The sequence below is a fragment of the Salminus brasiliensis genome, chromosome 14 (genome assembly GCF_030463535.1).
Source record: "Salminus brasiliensis chromosome 14, fSalBra1.hap2, whole genome shotgun sequence".
Classification (NCBI taxonomy): domain Eukaryota; kingdom Metazoa; phylum Chordata; class Actinopteri; order Characiformes; family Bryconidae; genus Salminus; species Salminus brasiliensis.
This window is the reverse complement of record NC_132891.1, coordinates 4086309-4101702: the sequence shown is the minus strand read 5'-3', so window position 1 is coordinate 4101702 and position 15394 is coordinate 4086309. Positions and strand designations below refer to the sequence as shown.

Sequence of the window (15394 nt, the reverse complement as noted above, 5' to 3'; positions counted from 1 at the left end):
TGTGTGTAAGTGTGTGTGTAGTGGTACACACTCTGGACTGGTATCTGTAGTTGTTGGTCTACTGGTGTGTAATAGCTGGTATATAGCGTGTGTGTGTGTTTGTGTGTGTGTTAGCATTAGCGCTAGCCTCCTCTCGTTTCTGAATGCAGCTCTTCAGTGGAACTGATGCACCTGAATTCAGTAATTGAGAGATGTGTCCCAATACTTTTGTCAATATAGAGCAGTTTAACTTGCAATTTGACTAGTGGTGCCAAACTCCCTTGAATATATCTATAACTATAACTGCAGGACCTAAACTCAACCCATACACATACTTAATATTTTTTTAGAGTTAATTATGTAATTATGTCCTTAATATTTTGGCTTTTAAGGGGAGCTATGAGACTCATTCAGGACTTCTAATGAGTAATCAAAGCTGTTTTAGCCAGTCCTATGAAAAGATGCCTTAATGTGTGTGTGTGTGTGTGTGTGTATGTGTGTGTGTCTAACCATTGTTCCTGGGCAGGTTCTTGTGGAACTCCTCGCGGTCCTCCTCATGGAGGATGTTGTAGACACTGGTGTTGATGAGCTCCTCCTGCTTGTACTGCAGGTACTGAGTGACGTTATCCGACACGAACACGATGCTGCCCTCCCGGTTCACCACGAACAAGAAGCCATCCAAGGCCTGTAGAGGAAGAGGAAATCTGACCTTGCTGACCTTTTCTGACATAATGTGCATCTGGCTTTTTTATTCACCACAATTTCACGATGAATGGACCGTTGAAATTACCATCTTTGGCCTTTAGCTTTGCTGTCCATGCTCACCTGTAGTAAAAGTGGACCTAGATGATCCTTATCGATGACCCCCTGACCAGTGGAGGACACGTCAGCTTTCTGGACATCGTCATCGATGGACGAGGCTTTACCTGATGGTATGGACAAAGAGAAAAGAGAAGACAACACAGCTATTAATGTCACATTTTGGTGTATCAGGGACAGATTATACGGACAAAAGTATTGGGACACCTGCTCATTTCTTGTTTCTCTGAAATCAAGGCTAAGTACTAATCCTGCCGTTGTTGGAGTAACTGTCTCTCTACTGTCCAGGAAAGAAGAAGGCTTTCTACTAGATTCTAGAAGAGCATTGCTGTGAGGATCTGATTCATTTAGTGACCGTGAGGTCAGGATGTTGGATGATCACCAGCACTTATCCCCAACTCATCCCAAAAGTATTAAATGGAGCTCCACCATCCATAATTCCAGAGAACACAGTTCTTCCACTTTATACCCCTCTACTAGCCCACACCTGGCAGCATGGTGCCAATAGGGTCATGATGTTCATCTGCTCCAGATTGTCCTATTCTATTGGCAGTACTTCTCTACAGGGACTAGACAAGCTGTGAGTGTGTGTGTGTGTGCATTTGCAGATCTGTGTCAGCAATGGGTGCAGCTCAAAGTAGCTGAATGAATTCATTAGAAAAGGTGTCCACAAACATTTGGACATGCAGTGTATCTAGGTAGATGTGTTGTTTATGTATAATATGCACCTTTATTTCCTGCATTCACACACACTCCGTCTCCCTCCGGTTCTTGTGGTGAGTTGCACACACAGCCACCGGGGGGCAGTGTGGTCCAGTCTCACTCTGCACACTCGCTGTGCATTACTCTGCTCCCCTCATGAGGAGGGAGTGGAGGTGGGCTGGAGGCGCAGGTAAACGCCCGCCCGGAGCTTTGTATTCCGGTGGAGAGACAGAGGGAAAAAAAGGAGACGGAGGAGAGGAGGGGGCATTAAAGCAGAACTGAGCGAATCAGAGCCGGAGTGACGGGAATGATTCCATTTGATGAGTTCCCTGGAGATACAAAACCACTACTGAGAGAGAGAGAGAGAGTGAGAGAGAGAGAGAGAGAGGAGAAAAAGAATGAGAGGGAGATGAAGGGGACAGAGAGAGACAAGAGCGAGAAGGACAAGGAAACAGAAGGGACAGAGAGAGAGAATGGGGTGAAAAAGAGGGAAAGAAGAGGGAGATAGAAGAGGACAGAAAGAGAGAAGGGGCAGGGGCATAGATGAGACAGAGAGAGAAGAGAGAGAAGGACAAGGAGATGGAGGGGACAGAGAGAGATAATGGGGTGAAAGACAAGGAAAGGAGAGAGATAGAAGGAGATCGAAAAAGAGAGAAGGAGAGGGAAAAGGGACATGGAGGGGACAGAGTGAGAAAAGAGAGAGAAGGACAGGGAGATGGAGGGGACAGAGAGAAAAACGTGAAGGATAAGGAGACGGAGGGGACAGAGAGAGATAATGGAGTGAAAGACAAGGAAAGGAGAGAGAGATAGAAGGAGATAAAAAGAGAGAAGGAGGGGGACATGGAGGGGACAGAGAGAGAAGGAGAAAAAGAATGAGAGGGAGATGAAGGGGACAGAGAGAGACAAGAGCGAGAAGGACAAGGAAACAGAAGGGACAGAGAGAGAGAATGGGGTGAAAAAGAGGGAAAGAAGAGGAGATAGAGAGGACAGAAAGAGAGAAAGAGAGGGGGCAGGGGCATAGATGGGACAGAGAGAGAGAAGAGAGAGAAGGACAAGGAGATGGAGGGGACAGAGAGAGATAATGGGGTGAAAGACAAGGAAAGGAGAGAGATAGAAGGAGATCGAAAAAGAGAGAAGGAGAGGGGACAAGAACATAGAGGGGACAGAGTGAGAAAAGAGAGAGAGAAGGACATTGAGATGGAGGGGACAGAGAGGAAGGGGGAGAAGGAGAGGGAGATGGAGGGGACAGAGAAAGAAAGGAGAGAAAAAGACAGGGAGATGGAGGGGACAGAGAGGACAGAGAGAGAGGAGAGAGAATGGGGTGAAAGAGAGGGAAAGGAGAGAGAGGTGGAAGGAGAGAGAGAGGGGGAGAAAGTAAGAGAGAGAAAGAGAGGTAGAGGGAGAGAGAGAGACACAGAGAGAGAGAGACAGACAGAGAGAGAGAGAGAGAGAGAGAGAGAGAGAGAGAGAGAGAGAGAGAGAGGGAGAGAAAGGGTGAAGGTAGGCAATGTGAAAGAGGGAGACAGTAAGGGAGAGGGAGGGAGAGAGATGGGGTAAGAGAGGAGAGGAGAAGGCTGAGACAGGGAGAGAGAGAGAGAAAGTGAGGAAGAGAGAGAGGGAGAGAGAGATGGAGTAAGACAGAGAGAGAAATAATGAGGAGAAGGCTGAGACAGGGAGAGAGAGAGAGAGAGAGAGAGAGAGAGAGAAAGTGAGAGGGAGAGAGAGGTAAGACAGATGAAGTGAGGACAAAGAGAAAGGAATAAAGAGAGACAGGAGGAGAGAGAGTTGGAGAGAGGGCAGAAAGAGAGAGAGAGAGAGAAGGGCGAGAATGAATGACAGTAAGAAAGAGAGAGAGAGGGGTAAGAGAGATACAGACAGGGTGGAGGGAGAGAGATAAAGGAAGGGGGCTAAAACAGAGAGAAAGGGGGATAAAGAGGCGGGGGGGAGTAGAGAGAGAGAGAGAGAGAGAGAGAGAGAGAGAGAGAGAGACGTAGGGGTTAGAGAACGAGGTAGACAGGAGAAAGACAGAGGGATAAACCCTGTTTGTTGTTGAAGTAAACAAAAATAAACAACAACAAAACAAGCTGAAAACAAACAAACAAACAAACAGATTAATCTGAAGCAGGAAGTTCAGGGAAGAAATGGGATACTGCAGGAAAAAAGAGCTACCTGTAACTATGGCAACCCCTCTTCGCAAAATGAGACCCAGCTGGACCCTCTCACTGTCTCTTCTGATGGTTTAGACCCCCCCCCCTCTCTTCTCTTCCCATCCCAGTCCTCTCCTGAACTGACCTACAGTCTAATAAATCACAGCCATAAGGAAGCTGGAAGGAAAGTACAGAGATTTTACTGGTGAGGTCAGGAGAGCAGGACGTCTACCACTCTCCGTCCAGTAAGAACTGATGTCCAGTTGCTATAAACCAGCGGTCCCAGTCAAGCCTGATCCTGAAAAGCTACCAGTCCTAATCAACGCCACCTGATCCGACTAATCACTGCCTTCACAAGCAGCATGACCAGCACGACCAAGGTGGTCAGGACATGACCAACTTGACCAAGGTGGTGAGAGGAGCCTTTCCTGGAGCGACTGTCCCGTCTACATTTCTGGCTTTTGGCTGATCATGCTGGTCAAGATGGTCGGCCACCTTGCTAGCTCTGGTCATTCTGGTCCACTGGCTTTGTCAAGCTGGCCATGTAACAACACCTGCTTTCCCAGGACGCACTGGTGTAGTGTGGTGGGCTTGCTTGGCTTGGGAATCCAACCCTTGTCTGCCATGGGAAAGCAGACGTTGTTGACAAAGCTGGCTGACCAACATGACCAGGGTGGTCGACCAGCGTGACCAACATGTTCAACCAACATTACCAGCACAAGCAAGGTGGTTACACAGCATTCCAGGTACAACATAGGTGGTCGACCATCACGGTGGTGTGGGGGTGATCATCCTGAGAACAGCCTGACCTCACTGATGCTCTTGTCGGTGATCAACTCTTTTTAATACCCCTGATTTCAGAAGAAAAGCAATGAATAAGCAGGTGTCCCAATACTTTTGTCCAAATATCGTACATGCTCCAACTCCATCTCTGGCTCTTGCTCTCTCACCGAAAATAATCCATCAGGGTCATAAACTGACGTCTCATTCAAATGCTGTCGAACTTCCCATTCAAATGCTGTCAAATTCATGTTAAATTGGGTGTGACGGTACCGGCATCATCTCGCCAAACCGGTCTGAGTGCCAGCGCCCGTCCGTGCAAACGCAGAGTGATTTGCATCTTCAAACACAGGAGATGGAGAGCCACTCCAGAGCTGTGTCTCAATCACTTCAAGTGTCTTTAAAAACGGATCCGATCACTCTACAACATCCTTTTTAGTCTCTTTGTAGCTTCATCTGATGGAAACGAGCCATTTGGCAGTCGGACGTCTGGAAATAACGATGCTGATTAGCTTATGTGGCAACTTCAAAAAACTTCACCATCAAACACACACACACACACACTTTATGTCCACATGTTTGTGGACACCCCTTCTATTAAATGCATTCAGCTACTTTAAGTTGCACCTACTACTGCCAATAGAATAGGACTCCCTGAAGCAGATAAACCTAATGAACCTATCAGCACCATGCTGCCTAATGCCAGGCTTGGGCTAGTAGAGGGGTATAAAGCCCCCCAGCACTGAGGAGCTGTGGAGCAGCGGAAGAACTGTGTTCTCTGGAATGATGGATGGTTGGTGCTCCATCCAGTACTTCTGGGATGAGTTGGTGAGTCAGAGGTGAGGTAGGGTGGTGAGGCAGGCTGTTTTTCTAAAACAATGAATAACAAGGTGTCCCAAAACTTTTGTCCACTGAGTGTATGTACTAAGGACTTGTAGATAATCAGTCTACGCTCTTAAAAACAAAAGGTGATGCAAAATAAAGATTTCACAAAGGGTTCTTTGAGTCATTACATAGAAGAACCGCTTTTGGTTCCACACAAGAACATACATCTTCACACACACCATTTGTTTTTAATTTATACTTAAATATGATGAGTGGCAATAGCGCCATCTACCCACCCGGAGAGAGCATGGCCAATTAAAAGATAAAAGTGCACATATCTGCCACTGTACCATATACAGCGAAATGTGTCCTCTGCATTTTACCCATTATAATGAACACACACAGACACACACACTAGTGAACTAGGGGCAGTGAGCACACACACACACACACACACACACACACACACACACACACACACCCAGAGCCAACTCCAGCACCCGCGGAGCAGAGAGGGTGAAGGGCCTTGCTCAGAAACAACACTGGCAGCTTGTCGAGCCCAGGTCTCGAACCCACAACCCTGTCACCAATAGCCCGGAGCTCTAACTGCTCTAACTGAGCCACCACTGCCCCCTATTGTGCTCTCTCAGATTCTGGCAGCTGATGGCAAAGTGGCATGGCTCGGGATTCAAACTCATGGAGTCATATATCAAACACGTCTAGAATCAGGAAACTATGGGACCCTTGGCCAATTTACACTCGCATGTGTGATGATGCTCGGCACATTTCAGGGGGCAGGTAGCGATGCAGACGTCTGAGTCGGAGTGTATCGCCTTTGAAAGTGAATGAAATGGTTAATATCTGAAACGTTTTCCAGATGATTCACCACTATTTCACCATCATCAACATGCCATATAACACTCAGGGGTGTGTGTGTGGGTTCACCGGTGGGTTTGGAGAGTAAATAGAAAGGCTGTATTTGTGCTGTAGAGTCGCCTCCACTGTATGAATGACTTTCTCAGCAATCTCACACCTCAACGCCTGAATTATGAAGAACAAATTGATGGAATTCCTCTTCATAAACATTCCAACTGCGGTGCTGTAGCATCTTCCACAGCCTGCATCAGAGCCAGAGTTTCGAATGCCGGCTGAATGACACTGTAATGAGGCCGTTTACAGCTCAGTTTCACACCGATATCACGTCTATCATGTTTCTACAACCTGTGCATTCCTGGACTATGCGAACACCATGTCCAAAGCAATCAAATCCTCACAGCCATGTTCCAACATCAAGCGTGTAGTCTGCCTAGAAGAGTAGAGGCTGTTACAGCAGCAAAGGGACCACGCCACAGAAGGCGTGGTGTAATGGGGAGGCTGGAGTTCGGGGCAGCTTCAAGGCAGGAGGGTGTGGAAGCTGAGCTGCTCCCGTAGTTTGGGTCAGCTTGGAGAAGAATGGTGGAGATTGGGTGGAGGTGGGTGCGAAGGTGTTTGTCATGAAGGTGTGAGAAGTGAGAAGTGGGTATGTACAGGGCTGAGGAGGAGGAAGAGGAGGAGGAGGAATTCAGGGCGTGGTCCTTCTCAAAATCTTGATTCCAGGAGAAACAATGAATGAAAAGGTGTCTACATACTTTTGGACATGCACTGTATGGAATCACGAGGAATCAACTCACCCTGCTCTTTAATCTGGCGAATCTGGCGCACCGTCTCCTTCAGGATGGCGCACTTGTCCGGCTTGACGTTGAAGCTGTCGATGTCGCTGAGGTTGGCGGAAATGAGCTCGGCTAACTCCTCAATGTACTTGCTCTCCTGCTCTCGCCGTCGCTTGTCACACCTGCAGGGGGCGCAAGAGCCTTGTCATTAGACCCTACGTCTGGCAAGCTCCTGTAAACGACCCTTGGAATGTCTGATTCTGGTGTCGTGACAAATCCCATCCCCCCGGACTGTCCCATTGGTTAAAACTGTGCATGTGATTAATTGGCCATCTTCATGCGGTCGTCGTATTTATATACCAGATAAAATGTATCGTACGATATTTACTGACCATTACTGACCATTACTGAGAAGTTTTTAACTGGATAAATCGTTGCTATTTAACTTCATTTATTAAATGTGAATCAATTATTAGCTTAAGTTTAACCATATAATACTGTTGTTGCTATTGTGCACTAGCTATCTGCTATCGAGCTAATCTTGTGCAAGATCAGTGGATAACTGGGATCCAATAAAATAATAAAGCAATAAAAAAAAAAAAACCCACAAAACCACTAGCATGGTAGCTAATACAGTTGAGGGGGTGGACCAGCTTGGCTGGCTAACGAGTAGCATGCTAGCTACATCGGCTAGATAACGAGTAGCATGCTAGTTACATCAGCTGCCTAAGGAGTATCATGCTAGCTACATCGGCTGGCTAACGTATTGGGTGGTCCTAAATGATCCTTCTGTAAGGCGACGTCAGAGGGGATAGGATGTGTCACAACACTGAACCTATTTTGATTGGATCGGACCTGCCCAGATCGGACCTCTGTTGTCTGCCGGATATTTGCTGCGTTACTCGTCCTGCAGTTTTCAAAATTGGCACTGGAGTACGTCCAAATCCGCGTACCGACGGATTTCTAACGGAACCGTTTCCCATTTGATTGAATGGGGTATTAAAAGTTGCCAACCTTCTAGCAACACCATAGCAACTACCTAGCAACCGCACAGCAACACCATAGTAACCACCTACCAATGGCTTAGCAACCCCATAGCAACCATCTGGCATACCGTAGCATCCTCCTAGTAAAAGCAGTTTCACCTCAGCGCCCACATGGCAACAGCCTAGCAACTGCATTTTCCGCGTTTCCTTCAGGAAGCTGCATGTTCTAGTTTGCGGTCTTTAATATTTGTAGTTTTTAAATAAAAATAAATATAAAAAATGACTGCTTACAAAGTTAACGTGTTAATAACTTTTTAATATGATGCGTAATTAATGTCATTAATATTTAGAATGCCATTAACCCTTTATGGACTAGGCCTAGTCCAGTGGCTTCTTACCCAAGGCCCGGCGTGTCGCAGGTGGACAGCTTGCGTTTGCGGTCGGAACACAGCGGCTCCATGGAGTTCTCCCCCACTCCACTCATCTTGTATACATATCAGCACCTGGATGAGTCGAACACACAGGGGAGAGAGTATGAAGCACCTCAAAAGTTTCTCATTCACTATATGTCCAAATGTTTGTGGACACCCCTTCTGGTTAGAGAATTCAGCTGTATTAAGCTTCCACAACTGTGTTCAAACACACACACAGCTTGTATAGGGCCAAACAGGTGTTTAGTGGGAAACTGATAAACTGATAAACAATATATATATATATATATATACACATGTCCAAATGTTTGTGGACACCCCTATTAATGAATGCATTCAGCTACTTTAAGTTGCACCCATTGCTGACACAGTCCCTCTAGACAACCACTACCAATAAAATAGGACTCTCTGGAGCAGATAAACATCATGACCCTATTGGCACTGTGCTGCCTAATGCCAGGCGTGGGCTAGTAGAGGGGTATAAAGCCCCTAGGGATGAGGTGAAGTGGTGATCATCCAACACCCTGACCTCTCTAATGCACAAACTCTTCTTAATACTCTTGATTTCAGAAGAAACTGAATGAATGAATGAGCAGGTGTCCCAATACTTTTGTCAAAAAATTGTCAAATCTAAAAAAATTTATTTGGCCCTGAAAAAAAAGGAAATTGGTGACAGATAAGGGCATGTATAACACACACAGTCTATTTTTTCATTATTTTCACCAGCCTGCTATCCATCCAATGTTTTCACACACACACACACACACACACACACACACACACACACACATTTCAGCTTACAGTAGGTGTTATTCTGAATGCCTCACTGTTCTTTGTGTTCTCCCCCCCACACACACACACACACACTCTCTCTCTCTACACCCAGCACGCTGCTCAGCAGACGTTCTGACACCGGAGTCTATCATTCCACATTTTCCAGCTGATTAGTGTGCGCTGGGCGAGCGGGGAGGGGCGAGAGGCGTGATTGGTCAGGCGGTCTGGACCGCGAGTGTGGCTGATGCAACAACGAGGTAAACCCTGCCAGGGAGAAACAGAGATACAGACCCCAGAAGATTCCACACATAGATATGGACCCTCTCTCTCTCTCTCTCGCTCTCTCTCTCCCAATCCTTCTGCTTCTATCTCGCTATCTCTTCTCTCTCTCTCTCCATCTCCCCCTCCCTTTCCCTCTGTCTCTTGCGCTCTCTCTCTGCCCATTCTACTCTCTCCTTACTTATCTCTCTCTCTCTCTCTCTCTCTCTCCATCTATTCTCTTGCTCTCTCGCCCAGTCTCGCTCATTCTCTTCTTTCCTCATCTCTCGTTTATCTTTCTCTCCCAATCCTACTCTCTACACCTCTTGCTTTCTTGCCTTTTGCACTCTCTCTATCCATGTTTTCTCTTGCTCTCTTGCCCTATCCTACTTTCTACACCTCTCTCTTTCTCTATCCCATTCTCCTGCTCTCTCGCCCGTCTCGCTCACTCTCTTCTTTTCTTATCTCTCTTTTATCTCTCTCTGTCTCTTTCCCATTGTCCCTCACCCCCTCTCCCAATCCTACCCTCTACACATCTTGCTTTCTCGCCTTTTGCACTCTCTCTCTCTCTCAATGCATTCTCTTCCTTCCTCGCCCTGTCTCGCTCACTCTCTCGTCCTTCCCTCTCTATCTCGCTCTCCCTGTCTCCCTCTCTCACTCCGTCTCACTCTCTCTCTATCCTCCTTTCTACACCTCTCTCTCCCCATCCCGTCCCCACCTCATCTATTCTCTATCTCTCTCCCTCTCTCTCCATGCTCTCTCGCCCGGTCGCTCACTCTCTCTGTATCCTCTAAATGTGTGTGGTTTGAGCCTCAGTTAGCTGGGGCACAGAGTTAGCTTTCTAGCTAACCTATCAAAGCCTACATAGCCAGCTGCTGCGGCCTGTCTGAGACTCGGTGAAGCTCTAGCCGAGATAGCTCAGCAAAGGCTAGCTTAGCGAGTGGCTACAGATCCAAAACCATGAGGATCGGTTCAGCTTCTGTCCTTTAAACAGCAGCCACTCGATCCGAGTCTGTTAGCTGGGTTTCAATCAGACTTGAGTTAGTTCTGTGGAGATCAGACGGTCATCCTGCTAACTAAGCCAATGCCAAGCAGCTTCTCTGTCCTCTGCAAATCCACCAATTACAGATGAGAGGCAGATGACGAACACACAAATACACCAAGTGGAGACGAGTATCTCGAACCGTCTTCATAGCCTCGTAACTACGCATGCGAGTCACGTACGATCTCGCAATGAGATGCAATGGAAAGGGCGGAGCCTAAAGATTCAGTATTCTCTGTATCAATATTATCACAGAGATATTAATAGAAACATCGAGAAGCAACGATTTTGACGCTACGGCACGTTCGTAGACTCCAGCCGGATAAACAATGAGACTAGAGTTTAGTTCTGGCCCAAAAATCCAGTCCGACCCAACCCGAGCTTGCGTCATTATGATCCCCAGCCCGAATTTAAACCCGACAACACCATTAAAACTGACCTTTCTAACTACAATGACCGAAAGTTACATAACATAACATAGGGTAAAAAAAAATTCGGATGGAGGCAACGTTTAGCAGGCTGAAGGATACCAGGACAGGCTGATGCTGGCTGGGCCCGTCCCACTGGCTACACACAGCACCACAGGTCAAGTGTAAGGGTGGGGGAGCTCAGGTGTGCTTCTAACTCACTGATTTGTTACTTGGCTATATTGTGATTATCACGTAGCTTTATATATATATATATATATATATATATATATATATATATATATATATATATATATATAGCAGAGCCATTTCTCGGGGTTGTAATCTTTATAGTGGAGATCCACTGTTGCACTAAAAGTTCTATGCTAAGTAAACACTCGGGCCGAGTCGGGCCATGATTTTCCACCACTTTCCTCAGGCCCTGTCGAGTCGGGCTCGGCTCTAGGAAACGGTCTGTGACATAGGCTTTTTAATGCTAATTATATATATAATTCCAGCGCCAGCGCCAGCGCCCGGGGAGCAGAGAGGTTAAAGGGCCTTGCTCAAGGGCCCAACAGTGGCAGCTTGCCAAGCCTGGGAATCGAACCCACAACCCTGTTATCGATATCCCGGCGCTCTAACCGCTGAGCCACTGATCGGTGTCCACGTCAGTAGCCTACTTCACACTGCGCTCACTGTCTGGGAATCTCGGCTCAGCTTTTCTCAGCTCATTTTAAGCCGCAGTTTAGCAAACCTGGACGCTGCTGCTGCTTCTGAATAATTGATGACTTTAGCGTGGACGCTAATAAAAATAAACGAGTTACGCCACAAAAAAAAGTGTCCCGCTTAGCTTTCATCTGTATCCAGCGTCTTGTTTTCACAGCGACGATGAGGCATGCTTCTCTAATTGTCTTCTGAAGCGTTGAGTTAACGCTCCCCCGAAGCGGAGGACGCGGGTTCGGCACACCGCAGCCTTCACCGAGCGCAGACAGCCTAGCGCACCGGCACACAGAGCGAGAGCAGAGACAATTTCTCTCAATTAGCCGAGCTTTTCATCAACACACCTCGCGCTCATCCGCGTACCGGGTGACATCCTTTGTCACATGTCTGGGATGAATCGCTCGGCGTTACGTTTGCCTTTCAGAAAGCCACAGAGACCCGTTTCTCCCAATTAAACGGCGCGTGGTGCGCGGAGGCCCGGAGCCCAAACCCCTTGACGGCGGGCGCGTCAGGCTCCAGACGGCGCGTCGGAAATGACACTGGCCCTAATTGAGGAGCACAGCTCTGCGGATGAATAAACACTCGGCAGCAAAACGCTGCGAGATGGAACACGCGGGAGGCGTCGTACTATTTTTGAAGGAGGCTTTGTTTTCTCCCGGTGTTTTAAAGCTCCCTGAGCTCTGTGAAAGACGACTGTGACGAGGATCAAGCTAATAACACTGTCCTAGACAACATGGGTGGGTGGAACATGGGCTACGTGGGTTCCAGGTGGGCATGGGCTCTGGGTGGGTTTGTACGTGGGACTCAAATGGGCCACACTGTGACAGCTCCCATCTAGGCCCCAGTGTAGTGCAGTGTACAACCCAGACAGGGCCCATGTTTAACCCCTGCTGGTCCCATCACTGACCCCAGTGGGACCCTGGTGGGCATCCAGATGTGGGGCCAGCATGGAACCCATAGACAGAACTTCCCAGTTGGGCTACTCATACAGACCCCACAAGTGTATGTTATCTGGAGTAATTCCCTAAATGTATGCTGCTCTGTACCCTCTTAATCTTATGTTGTATATAAATGACCACACTCTCATTGGCTATCTAAGTATTGGGGGTGGGGCAGGGGGTGTGGCTTTGTTTGCTACCACTGTAATGATAACTCTCACACCTTTCATACGAAAAAAATGCAGCTTAATGAGCAGTGTCCCAATACTTTTGTCAATAGAATAAAATTGTCTTTTGACAAAAGTATTGGGACACTGCTCATTATCATTGTCTCTTCTGAAATTAAGGCTATTAAATGAGTTTCTCCTGCTTTTGTTGGCGTAACTGTCTCCACTGTCTGGGGAGAAGGCTTTCTACTAGATTTTGGAGGAACATTGCTGGAAGGATTTGATTGCATTCAGCGACAAGAGTGTTAGTGAGGTCAGGATATCAGTTCCTGTCCTCCACAGATCAACTGGAACCGTTCGACACCATGGTCGTGCAAGGTCACTCAGAGGCCGGCGTCTGGAGGAGGCAGAGATGGAGGAGTCTTTCTCCTCATGAAGAAAAGGGGTCTCTAATTGCGCAGCGGACGAGACAGTGCAGGAGAATGGCTTATTATTTGCTGACTGAATGCCTCAGGGAAATGGGTCACCTCCAGTCTAGTCAGTACGAGCAGGTTTGCCTTTTTTTTTTTATTGTCCCAGGCTGAGCCGGGGAGACCAGTTGTGAGCTGCTAGTGCTGGAGCAGGTGGGAGTTGATGCAGCTGACAAATACTGCAGGAGAGTTCGAGCAGGGGTGTTACACTAACAAGGACACACGGAGTGACTGATGTGAAGCTCTGCTCGTCCACAGCACTCCTGGTGCTTATTTCCCCTCTGGTCATCTCCGCAATCGAGCCGGACTGTGGTTAGTGTGACTGAGAGTGTGTCAGTAAACAGTAGGGGTGTAAAGAAAGGCATGATTCAAATTCCAAATAGGGAAATAAATAAATAATAAAAACCTCTGCTCTTCTACTCACACGCACTAATGCTGTATGGATCAGAGGTTCACACATCTAGCACTTGTTTGAGACCCAAACACACACACACACTTTCTACTGGTTGGAGCATAAGTGTGTGGAGGTATATGAGGCTTAGAGAGAAGAAGCTTCATCTGGTGATGGAAACCATCAAACATGTGACACCACATAATATATGCTTATACAGACTAATAAACCAAAATGCATAGAGATTCACTCCCCACTGAATCACTCCCCTCTGAATCACTCCCCACTGAATCACTCCCCACTGAATCACTCCCCACTGAATCACTCCCCACTGAATCACTTCTGCTCTCCTCTCCCACCAACACTGTTCCTCAGTCACAGAGTAATAACACAATCCTCCTGTTGTTTTTCTTCCCTGGCCTCAACTCAACCTTCACCTCAGCACAGCCTGCACCCACATTAGAGAGAGAGAGAGAGAGAGGGAGAGAGAGAGAGAGAGAGAGAGAGAGAGAGAGAGAGAAAGAGAGAGAGGGAGAGCGAGAGAAAGAGAGGGAGAGAGGGAATAAAAAAGGGCTGGTTCAAACTGTCCATTTACAACTCGATTCTTTAATAAATTGGAATAAATAAATAAATAAATAAATATATTTTTATACACACACAGCTCTGGATAAAATTAAGAGACATTTGCATCTCTACGCGCCTGGCAGCCGGTTTATTTCAGGCATTTCATTAAACAAAGCTAATCTACCTATGAATGGTATAAAAATCACCCAACAGCAACGTAGGGGCAGTGGTGGCTCAGTGGTTAGAGCGCCGGGATATCGATAACAGGGTTGTGGGTTCGATTCCCGAGGGTTCGGGCCCTTTACCCTCTCTGCTCCCCGGGCGCTGGAGTTGGCTGCCCACAACTCTGGGTGCGTGTGTACTCACTGCCCCTAGTTCACGTGTGTGTGTGTGTGTGTGTGTGTGTGTGTGTGTGTGTGTGTGTGTGTGTGTGTGTGTGTGTTCACTACCACAGATGGGTTAAACGCGGGGGACACATTTCACTGTACAGTGACAAATACGTGCACCTTTACCTTTTTTTTTACCTTTAAAGACTAGTGGAGAGCCTGTCGAGACACGAGAGCTGTGATTGAGGTTATTTCACCATATATACACAATCACCAGATATTAGTACTGTGTTTAAAGTTGAATAATAACTTATTTGCATTATAATTATTATAATCATTTATTTGCAATATTTGAGCAGCTGTTTTTGAGCAGTTGTCATTTCTGCAAATAAATAAATATTTTTTCTAAATAGCAAATATTTTTATTTGGAGGAAATGTTGTCCATGGTTTATGAAATACAATATAAATGTTCATTTTTCTAAACACGTTGCCTATAAAGTGAAACCAGAGAAGCTGATCATGTAGGGTGGTCTCTTATTTGTTATTCATTATATAATATATATCTCAGTGCTGTCACACAAAAAATTAAAATAAATAAATAAATAAAAACAGCAACTTTACAGTATATATATATATATATATATATATATATATATATATATATATATACACACACACCGGTCAAATGTGTACTTGAATGTGTGCTGACCATCGCCATCTTAGAAACATCTGACCACAGCACTGGGGGCACACGGATATCCACCGTAATTAGGATGTTGTGGCTGGAGGCGGGGTTTCCAGAAGGCCTAAGTTGGAGGACAGTGGCTGTATGTGTGTGTGTGTGTGTGTGTGTGAGGGTGGACATACTTCTCAAGCACTGCAGTATATGTATATATATATATAAAAACACATATACACTACATATACATATACACTACATATATATATATATATATATATATATATATATATATATATATATATATACATACACACACACACACACACACACACTAAT

At 46.4% G+C, this 15394-nt stretch overlaps 1 protein-coding gene across 5 annotated transcripts in view; it reads right to left on the bottom strand.

Annotated features, from left to right (window-relative positions):
- LOC140576730 (nuclear receptor coactivator 3-like) overlaps positions 1 to 15394 on the bottom strand; it is a 105544-nt gene that overhangs the window by 24257 nt on the left and 65893 nt on the right. For all 5 annotated transcript variants that reach the window (XM_072696287.1, XM_072696286.1, XM_072696291.1 and 2 more), the window contains 4 exons: positions 8286 to 8390; positions 6923 to 7083; positions 805 to 905; positions 490 to 664 (listed from right to left, as the gene is read on the bottom strand). In XM_072696287.1, the coding sequence (XP_072552388.1) occupies positions 490 to 664; positions 805 to 905; positions 6923 to 7083; positions 8286 to 8371 (523 nt within the window). In that variant the 5' untranslated portion in view covers positions 8372 to 8390. The remainder of the gene's footprint in view (positions 1 to 489; positions 665 to 804; positions 906 to 6922; positions 7084 to 8285; positions 8391 to 15394) is intronic.